Source organism: Pteropus vampyrus, unplaced genomic scaffold, assembly GCF_000151845.1.
Source record: "Pteropus vampyrus isolate Shadow unplaced genomic scaffold, Pvam_2.0 Scaffold534, whole genome shotgun sequence".
In the NCBI taxonomy this organism is placed as follows: domain Eukaryota; kingdom Metazoa; phylum Chordata; class Mammalia; order Chiroptera; family Pteropodidae; genus Pteropus; species Pteropus vampyrus.
This window is the reverse complement of record NW_011889315.1, coordinates 105,180-126,133: the sequence shown is the minus strand read 5'-3', so window position 1 is coordinate 126,133 and position 20,954 is coordinate 105,180. Positions and strand designations below refer to the sequence as shown.

The 20,954-nt window shown below is 48.1% G+C and overlaps 1 protein-coding gene across 11 annotated transcripts in view; it reads right to left on the bottom strand.

Annotated features, from left to right (window-relative positions):
• Nucleotides 1–20,954, bottom strand: part of HNRNPUL1 (heterogeneous nuclear ribonucleoprotein U like 1) — a 32,683-nt gene that overhangs the window by 9,676 nt on the left and 2,053 nt on the right. For 4 of the 11 annotated variants that reach the window (XM_023525148.1, XM_023525145.1, XM_011383624.2 and 1 more), the window contains exons 2-10: nucleotides 17,419–17,541; nucleotides 15,306–15,462; nucleotides 13,492–13,565; nucleotides 11,864–12,003; nucleotides 10,190–10,289; nucleotides 8,381–8,493; nucleotides 3,787–4,053; nucleotides 3,002–3,124; nucleotides 2,776–2,904 (exon numbers count right to left, since the gene is read on the bottom strand). In XM_023525148.1, coding sequence (XP_023380916.1) covers nucleotides 2,776–2,904; nucleotides 3,002–3,124; nucleotides 3,787–4,053; nucleotides 8,381–8,493; nucleotides 10,190–10,289; nucleotides 11,864–12,003; nucleotides 13,492–13,565; nucleotides 15,306–15,462; nucleotides 17,419–17,536 — 1,221 coding nt within the window. In that variant the 5' untranslated portion in view covers nucleotides 17,537–17,541. The other 7 variants (XM_011383625.2, XM_023525150.1, XM_023525143.1 and 4 more) reach the window with 6 other exon arrangements.

The window sequence follows — 20,954 nt, the reverse complement described above, 5'->3', positions numbered from 1 at the left end:
TCTTGAGGCTCCTGGGTGGCATCTCATTCCAACTTTCCACTGTCAACAGATGACCCCCAAAGAGCCACTTGAAGCAATGAACCACTTGAAGCCCACTTCCCTGTTCTCCTTTCTCTTTGGCCTTTTACTGGCCAGGCAAATTAAACCATTCTTCCCTCCCCGACGCCACTGATTAAAACATGACCAGGGCTCCCCACTGCCCTCAGGACAAAGCTTCAACTCTTTTCGTCATCTTCTGTGTCCTGGGCTAAGCATCCCACCTCCAGAAGGCTTGCCTAACTTTCCGCTATGGCCCTACACATCCTGGGAAGTCAGCAGAGATGTGTTCTACCAGCAAATCTACAGCATAACCTTGGACAGGTTCCCTTCCTCTATGAGGCCTCAGTCTCCCCTGTGGGGTCTGCAGTCTCTCCTTTCTTTTTCCCCTCAAACATTCCATAGCTATAACACCCATTTGCTCTAAAGAGAATACTGAGGTCGTCGTGGATGTAGGTCAAAGCCCCAAAGAACCCAAGAGCTTGTTCCCAATGAGACACATCCTGAGGTAGGAGACTAGGGTCCTGGCCAGACACAGGCAGAGTCCTGGCTCACACAGCCTCGCCTAGCTTCTGTACGCATGTTCGCCTTCCCTCTCAAGGATGGGCATTTCTGAGGCAAACCTACCTAACAGAAGACCCAGAAGAGCCAAACGTGGAGAGGTCTGAACACTCACAAAGAACCAGAGAAAGGAAAAGACTGTCCTGGGCTCAGACCCAGGACCACAGGGACTGTCTGGAATACTGGTCTCCTCCGGGAGTTTCATCTTGCTCAAGAGACAGCTATGCATCAGCTTACCCCTCACTGCCAGAGTTGGTAGGATGGGAACACAGGGCTTGCTCTGAATCTTTTACACACACACACACACACACACACACACACACACACACACACACACACTTTTCTGGAACCCACGTTTGAGGTTTAAGGCAAAACAGTTCAAACCACTGACTGCAAACCTCTTCCCAGGCCTGAGTAACCTGCAGCTTTAGGCCCCAAGGCAATCTTCTAATCTGTGGTTAACCAGAGAACTCACCTCCTCCACTTTCAGAGTTTAGGATCTTGTGCCTCATTGCTGGCCTGGACCACTGGGCCTGTTCTGCATGTCCCTCCATCAGGAGGCCTGCAGACCTTAAGACCACAGGCGCACATGGTACAGCCCTGGACCATCCTTGAACAAGCCAGGACGTGCCAAGAAGGTCCAAAGTGCGTCTTACAGAGCTCTCAGCTGTACTGGGCCTGGTTAAGGTACTAGGGACTGACAACCCAAGAAGGCCCACTTTGAAATGTGAGGTTAAGATGATCCAACCCTAGAACTGTCATCTTTCTCCACTGGGCCACAGTATCACAGCTGATTTAACCAGCAAACTGACAAAATGACAGGCAGGAAACCCTTGCTGGGGTACCCAGAAAAAGAATCCTCAGGCTGTTAGAACACCACCACTCCCATTTCAGGATACTACAATTCTAAATGTCCTGACAACAAGAATGGGGAAAGCAAGGCCAGGGTTAAAAAACAAACTCTTCAAAGGGAAAAAGACAGGTTGTATGCATGACTGATGGCGCTGAGCTGGGGCAGTAACCCTGGGTAGCTCTTGGATCACCTGCACGCAACAGTTTTTTTCCTCCCAGAAATAAATTTATTCTAAACATTAACACAATTAGTTGTTTTCATCAAAACTTAGCATTATGGGATCCTGTCCTGTCTTCACAAATATGAGAGTCTGCAAAGCTCAATTCCATAGCTGCAGCACTGGTCACTGGATGAAAGTACACCTTTTCACGTCTACCTTCCAGAAAAGCAGAACCCAGAGCAATTCTCACATCTCCGCCATCACAGAAGAGGGCCAGGGCGTGCCCAACTCTTTTGTATGGGATGCTTACCCGTGCCCAGGCGGTCTGGCCCCCTTGAGCTTTTCACCACCATTCTGGTGGGCCGACCACCATCCCAGCTCCACCCTCAGCAGGAGCCCTCTGAACGCCCGGCAGCCAAGTATCTGGGCTACATGTGTGAAAGGCACTCCAGCAAAGCTGCCTAGGTGGCGATGCTCCTCAGCTTACACATTTACATACTAACAGGTTTTTTAAAAAGGAACAAATGCAAGGCTGAGGGGAAAAGATGCTTGTTTACAGATCCCTCAAAACGGGATCTGCTACTTGAGAAAAGCTTCAAGGAGGACGTCTCACAGGCAGTAAACATGAGGAACTCATTACTCTGAGACCAGGATCCTTGACCATGTTTAGGTCTTTCATTCTTTTGAGAATGTTGAAAGCCATGGATAACTTCCAACTACTATGTGCCAGGCCCTGTGTTAGGAATGTGGCCACCATTATGACCTCCATTTTACAGAGCAGGAGACTGAAATTTGAAGATGAAGTCAGCTGCCCACAGGCACATGGCTACGATAGTGGCAGAGTCAAGGTCTAATAAGCCCAGGTGTGGCCAGCTCAAAACTCCAGGCCCGTTCCATTTCATTAAATAGCTCTCACCTGATGATATTCTTCTGGGCTGCTGAGAGCCTGAGCTAGGCTTGGATCACGATCTCTGACCCCACCCAAGACCGGGTTCAGAGAGCTGTATTAAGAGTCTGGGACTCTGCCATCATGTATGGCTGAGCCCCATTCGGCACTGCAGTTCAAATGCATTATGGGAGAAAAAATAAAAAGACCAGAGAGAAATATCCAGGCACCCAAAAGTCCCCTTCCCTCTCCTGGAGCATGATGGTTACCAGTAAGTACCTGGTCTAGGATGTAGTTGCGTTTCTTGCGGGCAGCAATCTGGATGAGGCGGTTGAGGCACTGGGTAGCCTGCTGGATCAGGACGTCCCAGCGGCCAGCGTAGTTCCGTTGTCGGCGTAGGCCCATCACCTGTGAGCAGGGGGTGGTGAGGGGTGGGTGGTCTTGGTTGCAGAGCAGCACTCGGGTGGTGGGAGGTGGCTAAGGAGAGACCAGAAGCTGTCCTTACCCGCATCTTATCCATGATGGCGTTGGTACCCAAGATGTTGTACTTCTTGGAGGGGTTGGAGGCCGCATGTTTGATGGCCCACGTGGTCTTACCAGCAGCGGGCAAGCCCACCATCATCAGAATCTATGAGAACGGGACAGGGAGGGGCACTGAAGCAGCAGGGCTTATAAGTAAACTTCAGAAGTAAACTTATCTGCGAATGGTAGAATCACAGGAAACTTTAACTCTCCTTGTATTTTCTAGTTTTCTAGAATAAATATAAAATCACTTATATATCAAAAAACAAACAAAAAAACCCCACGTTATTTTTAGAACACAGATCATCAGCATCTGCAGCCAAATTATCCCCAAGGCCAGCGTCATTTTTGTTCTTAGATGCCTGGGTGGGAGTGTGGAGCGGCACAACCTCCTTGAAAAACGCGCTCACCACAAGTGCCTTCACAACATTTTCTGTTGAGGGCAAAGCTCCCTATGCCAAGATTCGGATCTCACCCACAGCCCTCAGGAGGTTAGGAAGGAGCGCTGTGACCACTTCCTTTTGGAAACTTTCCAAGGTTAAGGTCTCTTACCTTAGCCCCCTCCCCATTCTGGCCTAAGCCACACCCATAACCGGCTTCCTGCTCTCCAGCCTGAGGCGCCAGGAGGTGGAGGGCCCTCTCTCCCTTTCTCCAACATCACTCATGCAGTGAGGGGTGCTGCTTTCACCATGCGTGTATTCCCTCTGCCTTGGCAGTGATGTGACCCAGGAGAGACGGCCACCAACTCAGTCTTCCAGGTCTACTCACCTCACACTCTGCCTTGGTCTTTGGTCCGACAGTGCCCCGGATCCGCTCACCCAGGGGAAGGTGCTGGATGAAGGTGAAGCCAGGAAGGACAGAACAGTAGGGCTCTGCCCTCTGCCCGAAGTTGAACTCCACTGCACAATTCTTCACCAGGACGTGGGGGTAGAGGGCCTGACCCCCCAGGGCTTCCTTCTGAATTCGGAAAGCAATTCCCATCCACTTCCCATTCTTGGTGAAGGAAAGTTCCACATCATTTCCACATTCAAAGTCCTGGGAGAAAGAGCCAAAGGAAGATAACCTTGAGCCAACGCTCAGCTGAAGGCACCGGGAGCCACAAGCTGGAGAGAGCAGACGCTGAGAGCAGAAACACATCAGGCTTCCCAGATTCAGGTGCACCCCTCCCCCCAACACAGATGTGGGCAGCACCAGGGAACAGTCCAGATGCATGGCCCGAAGCCCTCCTGGCCCAAGACCCAAAGCCTGGTGGATGCAAAGCGTGTCATTTTAGGAAGGGCCGAGTATTTGAGTATTATGCCTAATCTGAGACGAAGATGAAAGAAAAGGCAAACCCATCCATCCTCAGCCCCAGCAAGGGCCGTCTGTGAAGGTAACAAATGGAGAAAAAAGCCACGGCAGGGCCTTTTAAGTGCAGCCTAGCTCTGCCAACGCATTCATGTGTTGTTTGTTGAACATACACGTCCCCCGAGTCTCTCCTCTCCCTGGTGCATGCGTCTATGGCGATCAGGGCCTGACAGAGAGCCCAGGACACTATCCCAACTCAGTAAGAGCACTCACCAGGGGCAAGGTTCTCCGGGGGTGGGGTGGGGGTTGAGCCCAGTCCCGAACAACAAATGGAAACGAGCCAAGTGTGAGGTGTGAGGAGAGAGCCCCGAAGTGGCATCTGTGAATAATTCTGGCAGTGAGAACACAGGGTCAGGCTGGCTGAAGCATAAAGGATGAGGGGGATGTAACTTCAGGTGCAGCTGGAGAGCCAGGCAGGACTAGACACTCAGCGAACAACTCTCACTGAGCGCCTTCTGAGCAGCTGAGGCTCAGTAGTTCAGACCCTGTTTCAGAGGGTGGGCTGCCTCAGCGCTGCCATTGACTTACTGTGGCTTCAGGCCACACAGTTTTTTCAGTTTCAGTTTCCTCACCAGAAAAGGGAGGCCATAAGATTCCACAGTGCACAAGACTGTTCCGAGGAGTAAGTGGGTCAGTGCGCTTACTCCACAATGAGCACACAACGAATGGGGCCTCCCAGCCCAAGACACCAGGCACTGCGCTGGGCTGAATTGTGGGAGGAGACATGGCCCCTGCCCTCAGCATGTGAGGGGCTCTCTTGTCACCGCGGGAGTTTGGACTTTGTGCTGATGGCAGAACAGAGCCCCTGACTTGTTACAAATAGGGAAATGGTCTGGTCAAAATTGTGAGGTTTACAATTAAGGGAGACTCAAAATTTGGGATCAGACGGCAGACTTGAAGCTAAGGACAAGGCCAGGCTCCTGATTTCAAGTACAAGACGTGGTTTCCCTTCCCTCTTGAAGGGGGAAACCACCTTGGGACTTGCCCGTAACAGAGAGCGAAGCCCCTTTCCCCAAGGAGCTTCCTTGCTGCCCTCCTCAGTGCCCGCAGGGCGCAGCTCCACAGTCCTTGGTACCCGTTCGTCTCAGTGCTCACAGCTCAGGGGCACGCAAGGCAGACACACAAACATTTGCCGGACCGAATCCTGCCCCAATCTCTGCTGTCTTCTCACCAGAGCAAGCGTGGCCCAGGTCACCTTTGCTCTAACATGGAAATGACCAACATGGGGGTTAACTTTCGTTGTGGCCACCTGCTTTACTATAGGAACTTACCATACTGCATGTAAACCAGCACCGTCACCTGACAAATCTACCACTGACAGGCCATCTGTCCAAGAGCCAAGTGTAATCCTGTTACTCCTGCTAAGACTCCTGGTGGCAGTCAGGGCCTCAAGACCCAAAGTCCTTAAACCTCTCTCTTACCTCTCACTTGTATCATCCCTGAGGCTCCCTGGATTATTACTGAAATGGGTTATGCTGTTCTCGCTACCTGGCAGGGCATTTTGTCCCTTTTGTTTTGTGAAGTTTGAGAACTAGAGATCTAACACAAGTGTCCTCCCCAATCCCAGGTTCCCTCGGGTCACTGATTTCCATACCTCCTCCAACCTCTCACCCCAAGTCTTTTAAAAAGTTATGGCATCCTCTGAACAGAAGAAACTGCACATGGAATCTAAAAACAGAAGCAGAGCTGAAGCAAGAGTCAAGGCCTAGAGTTCTTAACTGCTGCACACTCAGAGCTTCATGCTAAATGGGACAGTTTGGGGGGCACTGTCACATACTGATATGTTAAAATGCTGTAACCTCTTTGGAGTGTGGTCTTGGTGGTAGCTATCAAAATTTAAAAGTACATCTTTGACCTCAAAGTTACACTTTCAGAAATAAATACTACGTCTATATTCCCACAACAGTGCGAAGATGTGCAAACTGCTCACCCTGGCACTACTAGCTGTGCTCCAACGGGGAGGTGGGAGACGCTAAATCACACAGGAGACAATGTGCGGGAACACATAAAAACATCTAAGGTACCCCAGTAAGTAGGGAAAAGGATGAGCTGTCACTGCAGCATTGACTGTTCTAACAAATAACTTTCATGTCCAGCCACAGAAGACTGGCCAAACTAAACCAGGGTAAACTGACACCGGCATCAGAACACTAGGCGGCCACTAAACAAAAAGGTGAGACTAACCAAATGCTCACTCACTAATCAAGGATTGATTATACAAATACGGGAGACCCACACGATGACCACGGATGGTATGAAAATACAAAGAAGGCTTCTAGGCAGTGACATAAAAAGATCTCTAGGATACAGGTAAGCAAAAAAAAAAAAGCAAAAAAAACAAAAAAAAAAACCAACTTTTGGAAAAAAAAAAAAAAAAAAAAATCAATCTTTTTGAAATTGGAAAAAAAAAACCCGAAAACAAGGGGCCGGCAAAAAAGGGAGGGTATGTGTGGACGGCAGGAGGAGGGGGACGGTCCGAAGAAGACCTTACGCTGCGCACTTTCTTATATTTTTTGGTATTTCTGGAAATCCTTTGAATTTATTAACTATTCAAAAATATTTTTACTTGAGTTAGATCTATATTAACTGTGCAGACAGGGAAAAGTAGCCAAGATTTACTGCTAAATAGAAAAACTTCAAAGTTTAGAAGAGTATACACATGGTTAACTTTTGTCTAAGAAACATTTTTTTTTATTAAAAAGACAATGAGGTCATGAAAGACAAAGGAAGACAGAGAAACTATTTCGTACTAAAAAGACATGAGGAGAGAATGCAAAACATGACCCTGGATTGGATCCTCAACCAGAAACAAAACTGCTCCAAAAGATAATGCTGGGAAAACTGACAAAATTCAAATGTGGACTGAGGAGTAGATAACAGCATTCTATCAATGTTAAATCTGATAACTACTGTGGTTAAGATAGTAACAGCTTAGTCTTAAGAAATGCATGCTGAAGTATAAAGGAATGAAGACATGATGTAGGCAACCTCCTCAAATACGTCAGAAAAAAATCTAACATATGTTTGAGAAAATGGTAAAGCAAATGTTAGAATCTGGACAAGGCTCTATGAGACTTCTTAGGACTTTTCTTTAAGTTTGAAATTACTTCAAAGAGTAAAAAAACAAAAAGGAGAAAAAGAGTACACGTGCACAAATCTAAGGGACAAAGAGAGAAAACACCTAGAGGAAGTGTCTGCCTGGGCAGTCACTCCTTTTATAAAGGTAAAGGTCTGTAACTCCTAACGATAATAGCAGTAAGTGGGGATTTACTGAGCACTCACTATGTACCGCTGCTGAGTGCTTCCAGGGGGATTAACTTAATGACCCCACACAAAGTTCCGAGGCAGGTGCAAAAATTCTCATTTAGAGAAGACTAAAATACAAGGAGGGTAAGTAGCCCACGGCTGTGAGTGGAAGAGCAGGGACTCGGTCTAGCAAATCTGGCCTAGAGCCGACAGCCTCAGCACTGTGTTGGTAATTGCTGTGGGGAACTGAAGTTTGCAGCTGCTCAGCCACCCTCTGTCGCACCCAGCGCCACCCTCCTAGAAGGCAGTGCACTGTGGGAAGCCTGGCTCGACCAATATAAGGTATATAAGGTAAAGGAAGAGGTCAGAGATGAGATGATGTCAAAGTGGGGCAAGAGCCAACACCACTGCCTTCGAGAGCACACTGGCTACCCCGCAGCAAAGAGAGAAATTCCTGAGTTTGTTTAGAAAATGTCACTCTAGTATCTAGGAAAAGAGGAAGGCTATGCATACCTCACGATCACCCCAAACCTCTTCAGGAGGCCACCTGACAGATTTGCACGAAAGACCAGAGGGGGGAAGAATGGCAGATTTTTGCACGAAATGACAGAAACATTCCAGTCTGTCAAAGAGAGACAAAGAGGTATGGCAAGAGTGGCTGGACATGGGGTAGACAATAAACAGAGGTATTCTGAAAAAGAAGTCTGCAGGTCCACCTAATAGGACCAGCATTTGGTTCTGCCAACTCCCAGAGGCTGCCAGCACTCACCGCAAAGCAGCCAATCACATCATTCTCTGCAAACTTGTCTCCGTAGTTTTCAAACCGGCTATTGGTGGACTTCTTCCCAGTGCCTCCATAGCCATAGGAGAAAGGCTCTTCGCCTGACGGAAGAAATAGGCAAAGGCAGGTTAAACCTGCGATGGTCACAACAGCCTTTATGGCTGTCATATACTTTTAAAGGAAAAAATAATTTTCTTTAGTAGTTTACTAATCAGATGCTTTTGGTGGGGAAAGGTGAGGAAGGTTCCATGTAAAGGAAGCCCTTCATTATGCAGAAATCCTGAGGGCTTGATGGGGTGAAGTGTTAAGTCTGGGAGTGGAGCTGAACTGAACTGCTCTGCACAGAAAGGAGAATTTAGAAAGAAAGGGAGGGGAAGAGAGGATCTGGGATAGAGGAAGGCTGTATGCTGAGATGCAACCCTTCCCTGTGACACTCAATATTCAATCAAATATACTAATGGCATCAATTTTTGGTGCCAGTGGGTTTTTGGCAGCAATCGGTAAAGGGGCTAGGTTTTGCTTCTGGAGACCATGAGGTCTAACCCCTAGGAAAGGTACTGGATTTCCTCAGGCTATGGAACCCCGCGGGGGCTGAAGCATCTGAGACCCCAAGGGCCCTGGCTGACACCTGGGTTACAGAGATCTTTGGCCAGGAACCCAAGGAGCATCCTGCCAGAAAAACACGAGCCAATGAGCATGAATTCCAGGCCCAGTTCTTCTTTGAACCAACTCTGTGTAACCCTGGACATCTGCTTGACCATTCTGGGTTTTGTATCTTCATCTATGTCAACTACCCACCGCTTACATCTCAAAACTGAGGCAAAGATAAAATGAGATGACAAATGAGTCTTAAATAAAAGATGCTAGTATGTATCAAAACGTAAACTGTACATTCCTTGTGACCTACCATTTCTACTTTCAAGAATCAGCCTTAAGTGAACAGTCAGACCGATTACATACAAGGATAGCGTAACTGTTTAACAGCAAACGATTACAACCAATTGAAAAAAACCTACGAAACATTTATGAATAAGTGATACAACTCTACAGTGGTCAAAAAGCTATACTTATTTACCAAAATGTGCCCATCATATATTAAGAAAAAGAAATTAAGTTTCAAAACAGTATGCACAGTGTGACCCAGTCTAAGATATACCAAGAAAAAAAGAACTGTCCAGAAGACGGTGGATGAAAATGTTAACACAGGTTGTTACCTCGCAGGTTTAATAAGTTATTTTCCCCCTCTGTATGGCCTGAGTTTTTATAAGGAGCACATATTATTTTTATAATGAGAATGTTTATGTGACCAAGGCAGAAGGCCTAGCCATTGGACGCTGAAATCAGTTACTTGGGGACAGAAGGTCATCGAGGCCTGGGGTCCTGTGAAAATCCAAAATCTCTCACTGGGCAGGCCTTGTTTTTCTTTGCCAACCAGCCCTGGCCTCATTGGTCTCTGCTTCCCCTTTTACTCTGGGTTAGGCTCTGGACAGAAAATCCTAGACAGAACTTAATGAGGAACTTGTTTTGAGGACAGGTGATAATTGATTTTTTTTTAAAGAAAGGGAACAGTTTTCTAAAGAGAACTTAGGACACTCTCCTAAAAGATAAGTTTTTCATAGAAAAGTTATTAACTTTAATCTGTCCAGCTGAATCTTGTTTGCCTGAAGATGGGCTGTGGCATATACCTAATCTTTGTGTCTGTTCCCAGTCCAGTGCTGGAAGAGAAGCTTAGGAAGCTCGAGAATCCAGGGACAGAGGCAATCACTCTCCTCTGGCCTGCTTGGCTGCCCTCCTTACCTAGCTGGGTGCTGCAGGAGTCGAGGGACCAGCCGATGCGGACGACATGTGGGTCGGGCTCCGTGGATGGAAGGTGCTTCACAGAGATTTCCTCATTGATCTGGGGACAGAAAACAGGGCGCTCGGAACTGATTCTCTGGAAGCTGGTGGGTTATAAAGCAATACAGGAGGGAAGCACATAGGCATTGAAAAACAGCAATGTTTGTGGCTGAGGAAAAGGTACCTATGCTGCTCCGAAAGCAGACCCTCCGAAGGGCTCACAAAAGTGCAGGGCCACAGAGAGGTATTTCAAAACATAGTTATTTTTCAGTTCTAACACTTGCTGCAGGGAAAAAGGGACTCTCATAATATTTGGCATAGAAAAATAAGCTGATCCAACGTCTTTGGACAGCGATTTAACAGTCTCCACTAAAACTCAAATGTACATACTGTGTACACTAACAATTCAGTGTAGCAGTGTTTATATTACCAGAAAAAATGAAAACAAAAACAAAAACAAAAAAACAGAAAAAAATCATCTGTAACGCAGTGGTCACATTATGGTACATCCACGCCACAGAATGCAATTTAGCAATTAAAAAGAATGAGGCAGGGCTACTGAATGCACTGGCACGGAAAAAATGTCCAAGATACGGCATTCAGCAAAGGCAGCAAGAAGGATAAAAAAAGCGCCTTCTGACTTAACCTCTAATTAAGGTTAGAGGTTAGACTGCCTAAAAACCATTTGTATTTGCATTAGTTTGTGGCTTCTGGAAAGTTACACTATTTGGTTGAATATCAGATGCACAATTTTCACATTTTAACATCTCCAAATTCAGGATATACCTTATAATGGATGTGCTAAGAAAGCACTGTCAATTTCATCGGCAGTGTTTCTCTATGCGCAGCACAGAAAACAATACATAACTTACAGTCGACTGCCCTATGTTCAGTGAAAAATGATAACCCTTGGTCTTGGGTTCTACCTCTAAAAAATGGGGATAACAGTTCCCATTTCAAGGTGGCACTGTGACGATTCATGGAGATAATCATATAAAGAGCCTGGCACCACGTCTAGTGCATGCAAAGTGTTCTATGAACATTAGCTACCATAAATGTTTAGATATACAAAAGAGGGCACATAATAATCTGTTAATATAAGTGCTCTCTGGAGGGAAGCGAGGAGACTGGGAGGATATAACCACAACTTTTGCTTTTTCACACCGTACTCTTCTGTGCCATGTGAACTTCCGTTAAACGTGAGCATGCATTCTTTTCATAAACATAACTTGACATGTAACTGTGGAGAGATGATGGCAGAATCTTTGCCTTGCTCTTCCCCTCGCCTCCCTTTAGTTGATGATGCCTCAGTCCATTCTTTCTAGCTCACTTTTCTTCCAAACAATTCCTTTTTCCAGTTCTACAAACATGTCACCCCCTAGAATGGCTGGCTGGGTCAAATTCCACCACGGAAAAATCTGCTTGATAAAGCAATGTTGGTTGGTCTGCTTTTCTGATATAGCATTTAACAACAGTATAGTTCTCTCAAGTTCATTATACTTTTTTTTTGGCTTGGACACAAAGTCTATGCTCAATCCTCTTTTGCAGTCATGGCTCTCACCAAGGTGGCTGATGACAGACTATTCCAAAGGTGGGATCTGCTTCCTGTCCCTACCCCCTGTTGCTCCCACTCACCTTCATCTCAAAGCACACACGGCCCCTTCTGACCCCATAGCTGGCACGGGCTCCTGACCACAGGTATGCGAAGCCCTCGATTGTGAGCGGGTAGCCACTACTCCGGTCTCGGGCCACCTTGAAGTGGAGGTCGCAGTTATCTGTGGAGAAAAAAACCTGGAGTTGGCTGATGATTTAAAGGTCCCAAGAGAGAAACAAGCACAGACCTTTAAATGTAAGTTGCCCAAGGGTGTTAACCAGGAGTACACAAGCCAAAACACTGTGGGGACAGGTTCACGAGAAACTCGCCATTCTCCCTTTTAGCAGAAAGGCTCTGGACTATGGCAAACTGGCCTGCACAGGATCAAAGCAGCCGCCTCACAAAGAAAATGGAATTCTTCACCTGGCTGGGGTCCAAGGACAACCATCGGGGGAGACCCTTAGAATTGTACTCAAATGCCTTCTATGGGGATGTACACTTGCTAGGGAGAGGGTCCATACCCTCGGCAGTTTTAAGAAAGGCATTTTAGAATTGAAAAAAAAGAGCCAATCTCCACAGCCATTCACTTCAACCATTTCCCCCTGCACTAACTCAGTTTGGGAGCCAGACTCCTGCTGCTCAAACTGACCCTGATCCACACCCACCATCCAGGCACCACAGGCTCCCACCTGCTCTTGTGCGCCTAGGGCTCTTTTGCTGTAACTCAGACTCTTCCCACTCTTCAGGGAGCTAGTCGTGCCTCTCAGAGTCTTTCCCGACCATCCTATCTAGCGGGTAAAGGCTGAGTGCCCTGGTCTGTACATTTGGCAATTGATTAGATGCTGCTTCACGGATCACTGCCACCCAATACTTTAAAAAATGTTTAGCTCTACTCTGGTATACTGTCTTTGAGATCGAAGAAACTGTATGATATGGCTTTATCTCTTCCAAAAGCATATAGCTATTGTTCTAATAAACATGAGATATGTAACAAAATATATCAATAAACTGCTGTTTTACTTTCTGCTGTTGAAAAGTACAGTGTTCTTAGAGCTAAGTGGATTTCTGGGTGTGTTGAAAAACTTCAGATTCACAGGCTCTACCACTTAGATTCTGTCTTAGGAATCTGAGAAAGGGCAGGACCTCTGTAATTATTCCAAGTGTTTAGGTGTGCAGTCAAGGGGAAAGCCACTTATCCAGTAGGAAACATATTGAACTAGAGGACAGGGAGTAGGGTGGGCCAGGTTAATGCCTCAGAGGACAAAGTGACATTGGTTTCACCAGGAACTTGACGGTAACTGGGGAACTGGTCATCAAAGAGTTAAGTTTCCCCAGCCACACTCAGGTGCTCTTCCTGATTAGATGACAACACCACGTACCAGTGTTCAGGGTTTTCTAAACTGCTCTCGTATCTGTTCTCTGCTGAGTGTCAATGAAAGTCCTCTGCGGTATTAGGGCAGGATTACTCCTCCCTGAAGAGATGCTCAGAGAAATAGAATGACGTGCCCAGGATCCCACAGAATGGGCTGGGAGCAGATCTGTCTCCAAACCAGCACCCTATCTGGACTCTCATCGCTCTGGATAGTGCCCGGCAGAGGCTCTGTGAAGGTCAAGGCAGTTTCCCAGTACTGACCGGAAGGCAGAATCAGACAAGCACACAAGGACTCACATGTGTCAATGGCAACAAGGGTGTCATCAAAGTCATCTTCATCTTCTTCAGCCGGAGGCTGAGGAGAGCGGCCCCTGTGTCAGAAATAGGGGGTAAGCCACAGGAGAATGGTCGAACGAGCATAGAGAAGGGAAATGAAGGTGCTGTTGGAACTTATAAGTGGCCTCCAGACTGCTTCCTAGATTTCAATTTGTTCACACAGAGGTTAGCAGAAGAACTCTGTAACCCCACATCCTTGCAATGAGAGCAATGATTGTTAGCTTCGAGGGTGGGGACAGGGACCAGAGAGGGCATGCTCTGCTAGAGAGGACCATTTGAATCATTTGGAGAACTTTTTCAAAGATGACCCTACTCTCACCCACCCTCTGCAAGTAAAAACTGCCTCCATCCCGAAATGTTATCGACGGAAGGCTATGGTAGCCCGAAGGGTACTGGGCCAGAACGGGGAATGTGCAGCAGCTTAGATAAACCTCAGTAATTACAATCTGTCCACACACCAGGCTTCCTAAAATTCCACATCGAAAAGGATATGGAATGACCCATTTTTTTCAGTCTCCTTCTCTTTCAAAAATGTCCTAAATTACGAACAAGATTCATTTTCCTACCAAAACACTAAAAAGGAACTATATTAAAATACTGCTGGTTTCCAACATGCAGGAATAACAGGGAGTGGGAGAAGACTGGGGTGTAATCCTGCCAGGACAGTCTGGATGACCCTAGTCCCCTGTGTGCTCAAATCAAGCACCCCACACCCACCTGGCTGCTGGCACTCTGCGGGCAGCGGGCCGCCCTCCAGCCCTGCCAGTCCTGATTAGAAGAAGGAGCTTATCAAAGGCAGGGAAGCTTTCCCTGCCAGCCTAGATCAGAGCAAGTGCTCCTCCTCTGCCCTCCATCAGCCAGTAGCTCTAGGCCTCTATACCATGGGATGCGGGGGAAGAAACTCAAGAGGGGGTTCCATGTCCTAACTTTAGTCAGAGCCTGTGAGACCCAGGCCCTGTGTTAAAGGGAGTCATAGCTAGTTAGAGGATGGACTCCCCCAGGTAGGAAATAAAATGTGTCAGATAACCAGTCCAGATGAGTAAAGGAACGGTCAGTCACTCCTACTTTCTGTGATCAGAAAAGGATTCGCACAGGAGCTGAAGGAGAGAAACAGGGAGGGACAGGACCAGAGTTGGAGTAAAGGGAGGGGGAGGGCATGCCAGAAAAGGGAAAGAGCAAATGACCAGGAAAGAGAGGCCACTCCCTCCCATGAGCTTCTGACACGCACACCCTGACTACCCATCCCACATGGTTGTGGCTTACTTGCGTATGTGTCTAGCAGTCCCTATCCTGGCAATGAAATAAAGCAAGACCCACTGCCCAAATCATCTCTGTGTCCCAAGTGTCCATCTTGTGAAGAAACTACGAGCACTGACAACGAATGAATGAGTAGATGGAGGAGGGGGTGCGTTTGGGAATAGGGCCAGTAAAGAGATCTTTTTTTCCTTCCAGTTGAGGGATATTGAGCAGCCATTAAGAACAGGACACTGTAGGATACTGGGGCAAAGGACTAAAAAGGCAGGCTGGCATCTTACACATAAAAGCCTAAGGTGTTTGTATTTTACCCTGTAGGTAATGGGAAGCAAGGAACTGAGGGAAGGTCCAAAAGTTTTACAAAGTTGAATCTGGTAGTGAGTGCAGGAAGGGCTGGGGTGGGGAGAGTGTGAGGGCAGAAAGAACTCCCTCTGCCCCTCTTGGTTGGTACAAAGGTCCCAGCAGGCACTAGGCTATAGACCTAGAGACCGAGTGGAACAAGGGTGGCCTCACACACCCACCTCCTATCCTCTCGGTGCTCGAAGTACCCCCGTCCCCGGTTTTCTTCATAAGGCCTCTTGCGACTCTGGAATTGCTGTCTGTCTGGCTTGAGTTGAGATGTTTCAGGCGGGAGGAAGCTGCTGGGTGCTTCTTGCTTCATCTCCGTCTTTACTTCCACTGTAGGGACAAATCCAGATGGTCAAGATACTTGGAAACTCCTCAGCTATCACTCTTCTGGTCCCTTTCCCTCAGGAGATGTTGGCAGGATCCTGACTATGGTGGTGAAGTGCTGGGCACGGGCAGCCAGCTGGGTTCAGTGGAAGCCTGCTGAGGGAGCCGAGAAGGCTGACTAGAGAACAGGGTTAGGATGAAGGGAGGCCAGGGGTGGCCAGCCAGGAACATAAGCACTGGCAGTTGACGGGGTGACAGATGTCAGTCAGAGAGCTCTCGGGCTTCCCTGGGAGAGAGAGGGGACTTCAGCACAAGCTCTCTAAGGTGGCATGGCTGCCTTTGGCTACTGTGCCATAGGGCCCATGAAAGTTGACAGCTACCCTGCACTGCCCAGTGCGAGGGAGCCCTAAAGGACCTGAGATCTCTTTAAACTGAGAAAGTCTACATTCTCCAATTTCTCCTCCCAAAGACTCTCTCCACTTCAGTTCTTACAAAGCTTCCTCAATCTGACAAGGGAGGGGAAAGCAATTCAACAGAGCGCTGTGTCCTGCAGCTCACTCCATGGGCTTTAGTAACTCTACCGCAAAGCCTGGATTCACCCAGAAGGGAGGATCTACACTTAAGCCAGCCCACAGGTGTGATGGCCTCACGGAATCGCACACGTAGAAAGTCATGATGGAGTAACGTTCTGTGGGCCACAGGAATATCCCGGTTAGGCAGACTCCAAGAATCAGCACCTAACTGAGAGGGAACCACGGATTCAACCTAGCCTGACTTCTCCCACAGAGTCTACGCCTAACATCGTGGATCACTCACATCTACTCATCTGAGCACTCAACCCAAGACCCCCCACCCCCACCCCGGATCACCCCCTAGCTCTGGCACGCAGACCAAATCTGAGAGCAGGCTCCCGGCTGTCCAGGATGGGGATGATGCCCATCTGAAGGGAGCCTCCTGATTCCCTGCACAGCACCGGGCTCACAGAAGGCCCTGGGAAATAGCACAGAAAACACTCTTCTTGGGCCAAATGATCCTACAAGTCTCACAGAGCCTGATACAAATTTTCAGTTTAACTTACATTTATTAAAATCCTGAGTTACCCGCAAGAAATATCTGGAGATTTCACTTTGTGGATGAACCAGAATGAAAGCACATAAAATCAACTAGATTCACTAAGAAAAGGCACTAGGACCATAATACAGTGAAAGGAGCACAAGACTGGCTCTGTCATTACTCAACAGTGGGAACCTGCTTCCCGAGAGGCAGGGCACAAATGGTGAGGAATGAAGTGTCCCAAAAGCCAGTTTCCTGGGTTCTAACCCCAACTCTGCCATCAGACAAGCCACCTACCTCCCCAATCTATAAAATGAGGAGAAGGCTGGATTACATCTTTGTTTCCCACACCGGTGTTAGGAAGAGCTTTCTCCTGCAAAACCATATTTACATGTTTGGCAAATCCTGGGCTTATACAACACGACAGAATTTTTTTCAGTCCAGGACTTCTCAGAGCTTTTGATGCTCTAATGAGCAGAGACTCTCCTGGAGGTGGTATAGCACGTGCTGCATTTTTCAGATGTGTTTGGCCAAGGAGCCCTTTTCTGAGAAGTCCCTAACACCTCCTGGAACACTATTCTTCAGAGCATGGGAAATACCAGACTAGATTTAGAAGGCCCTTTCTGGCTTCCGCATTCTAAGATTCTAAATAAGACCCAAACATTGGCTTCTAGGTCTAAACTCTCCAGGGTGCTGACACTAACATCTGAAAACAGATACCACGAAGACTCCCCTCTCCCAACACCCGGGAGCGGGACTAAGTTCTTTCCTTCCAAAGAACCTTGCCAGAGTGACAAAACCCAAATGGACTGTCCAAGAGGAAGATGAAAATGGGCTCCAGGCAGAGGGTAAGGGCCACATACAGATTCTATTTCCCTCAAAAGAGATGTACCCCGCGTGCTTTCCTACCTGGGCGATAGGCCTGCTGCTGCTCCACCTCCAATGGTCTCCTCTCATAGCCTGACTCGTTCTCTTGTTTGATGACCTGGGTCTCATAGAATTGGTTCTGCCTGGTAATATTGTCCATGACATCTTAAAACAAAAAACGGCCAGTCAGAAGGGTCCTTCTTGGGACGAGAGGTGGCTTTTTTATGTTACACAATGACGTCCCCACTGGAAACAGTCTGCCAGAGGTTAAAAGGTGTGATAACACCTTCAGATGGAAACCTATTTGGGCAGTCAGCCACTCCAGCTCCCTGAGGACATGCCCTCTTGCCCCTCAAAAGGTTGGAGATCTGTGATTGGGTTTTACAGAATCCCAATATGCAAACCAAATGAAACAGAACTGCTCTGGTTGAAGCGAGGAGACAAGAGGATCAGAGGAGGCCACCTTGATCTCTCCAAGTCCCCTCTCCAGGGCGGGGGCGACTCTAGATACCGGGGACTCCCAAGAGTATCTGTTAAAAAACCACCAGCCTAGGTGTTCTCTGGCAAGGTGCAATGCTTAGGGAGTTGCCTTCAGAGCACAGCCTTTAAAATTGTTTAGAGCACAAACCAGTTCTCTGCCCAGCCCGATTCACTATTCCCACCTGCGTAGCCAACCCTCTTAGAGATTCTCTTCCACCCTGCAATACATGCAAAGATAAGGGGTAATCATCTCAGTTAAAGAAAGAAATGGGGGAAGAAGCAAAGGAATTGTTAAGAAAATAGGAATCATGATAATAGTGGCCTTCGGGTTCATTAGGGATAAGCCCTGAAATATTTGGAGTTAGGTAGAAAGGGTTTCAGGAAGGCGTCTTGGGGGTCCAGGAGGAACTTAGCTGAAGGGTGGTGAGAATAACAACATTAACTATTTATGGAGCACATACCACACATCAGACCCTGGGATATAGCTTAGAATGAGCTTGCCCCTACTGAAGCCTTCAGTTTAGTGACACAGACCCGTATTAAACAAATGCTCACACATACAAAACTATGATTGTGTTAAGGGCTACAAAGAAGTACCAAAAACTAAGACAGGAACCCAGATAAGTAACAGATAAATGATGAGAATGACGAAAACATTCATGGGGTTCTCAGAGGTGGGACTAAAACCAGAGTACCAAACCCCAAACTCCCTCAGGAAGAACCTTGCAGCCAAACCTGCAAAGTTGGGAAACCTAGGATGAGCAGCAGGTAGGCTCTCTCTCCACCCCAGGGGCCAGCTCTGCCAAGTGCCTCGAGGGACCTACTACTGGCTGTGCCAGGACCAGTGGGGCAGAACCACAGGGAAGGAGATTATTCTGCAACTTGCTAACCGACTGGATCCTTTCTCAGAGGACAAATACGTCTGGGCACAAAGCAGGTGCAGCCCAAAGGGAAGAAAGTCACAGATCATGTAGTTTGCGACAGGTCTGTTTACTGGAGATGAAGGAAGAGTTGGAGGGGGCATGAAGGGGGCGCAAAGGATTTTGTTGTAGGGGAGAGAGAAAGAAATGGATTATTTCCTTAACTGGAATATATGGAGCCCTTTCAAACAATTCTACTCCTCCCAGACTCCAAGCACAGTGCTCTTTCCACAAAGCCTCACATCTATCTTCCTGAGACTCTCTCCTGTGTCCACAGAGGCAGCCTCGCCCAGAGAACTTGTGATTCTGGGGTCCTTCTCCACTCTCTAAAACATCCACTCCTAAAAAAAAGCAGGCCTAGTGCTAAGCCCCTTATACATGTGATCTTATCCATTATAATCCAGGCGGGCACTAGTATTATCCCTATTGTACACACAAGGAAACCAGGGCTCACAGAGGTGAAGTGACCTGCCCAAGTTATGAAGCCTTATTTGAAAAAAGTCTGAGAGTCTGGAGTCTGAGCTCTGAAGCACCTATCTCACTTTCCTCTGACACACCTCTGGCCACTGGCCCTTCTTCCTAGGCATTCCTGGCAGGGTCTCTCCTGCCCTAGACCTGCACACTGGGCTACTCCTTCTTTCACAGGTCTCTGCCAGGGGAAGTACTGTTCCCAGCACCTGAGTCCTGGACAACCCCCAGGCCACCCTCCACCCGGAATCTACACTCAACTTGCCCCTCTTCCAGGAGATCCCATCTCTGAGGAACAATTAAGTACCCAGTGCCAAGCCCAAATCTTGTCTTTTCCCTGACCTCCTTGTTCTCATTCCCTCGGCCAAGGCCCAGGGTGCCCTTTTTTCAGAGAAATACCACAAGTTCTGGATGTCAGAGTCCTCTCTATTTACTCCTTAATCTCTCTGATCCCCACTCCCCAGTCCTGCTGGAAAGCCACCCTTTTCTAATTTGATTTACTCCCTTTCTATCCCAGGGTCTCCACTCGTCAGACAATTACAGATCTACCCTATCCCTCCTCATTCTGAGTCATACCTTCTGAATGATGGAGGTTCCCCTGCTACCTCTGGAGTCCACCCCCCCCCCAAACCCTGGGCACACAAATAACTGCTTTGGGGACCAAGGAGCCCTCTTAGCCACAGAAAACACCACCCCCCCAGTCTACAGGTTTTCTTTCTTCTTCCACATCCTACACACTCTCCCCTCCCCCATATTTGCTAGATCAGCTACACACGCCTGTGCTGGACACAAGGATCCTATGTCCCCCAGATACTCCACTGACTTCAAACTCCACCAACTTGTTATCTGCCCCATCCCACCCACCCCTGTCCTCCAAATTGTTCATCCAAGACCATTCAGCAGTAGCCACTGAGTTATCTGTCCTCAGAGCCTTGCCAGATCTGGGCCTCTAGGTCCGTTGTCCAGTGACACATCCTTCCCTCCCTTGCCAGCCTCCGGACACCAAGGTTTCCTATATCAGCTCTAGAAGTCAACAAGAAGGTCCCCAGATTTTCCAGCCCCAAATGCCCAAATTGCCCCTGCCTCAAAGTTGGTCGGTCTCCAGCCCTGGATCTCAGTCCCTCAGGCCATCATCAGACAGATGTGGGTCCCCCACAGTCCAATCACGTGGTCACCCACATCCCCTAAATGCTCACCAGCCAAACACCAGAGCATCCAGTCCATCGGACCCTCTCCAGCCAGACCTCAGGACCTCCATCTCACCAACCCACCCCAGTAGCATATATCAGACTTCCCGTTATTCCATCCAGCAGCAAACTCCAGGATCCTCCATCCTCGAAACTCTCCTGGCCCCGGACACCTGGTGATTCCTTCCCGAGCCCTGAAAACAAGGCTCCCAACGCCCAGCCCGCAAGCTGAGCTAGCACAGCCCCCAGGACCACTCAGCTCCAAACTCTAGGATCACCATCCTTTCCAAGACCTTCCTCGGCCCCCGAATAGAAAACCTCTTGTTCTTCCGACTCTCTCCAGCTCCAGAAACCACGGCTTCCGGTCTCCGAATGCTAGGCTCCAGAATCCTCGCCTCCCCCCCTCCCCCGGACTTTACTCATCTCCGAAACCGAGAGCCCCCACTCTCAGTATCTTCCCTGTACCGAATGCCAGGATCCACCCTCCAGCCGTCCCTAGGCCCTTCACCCCAGATCCTTTTCA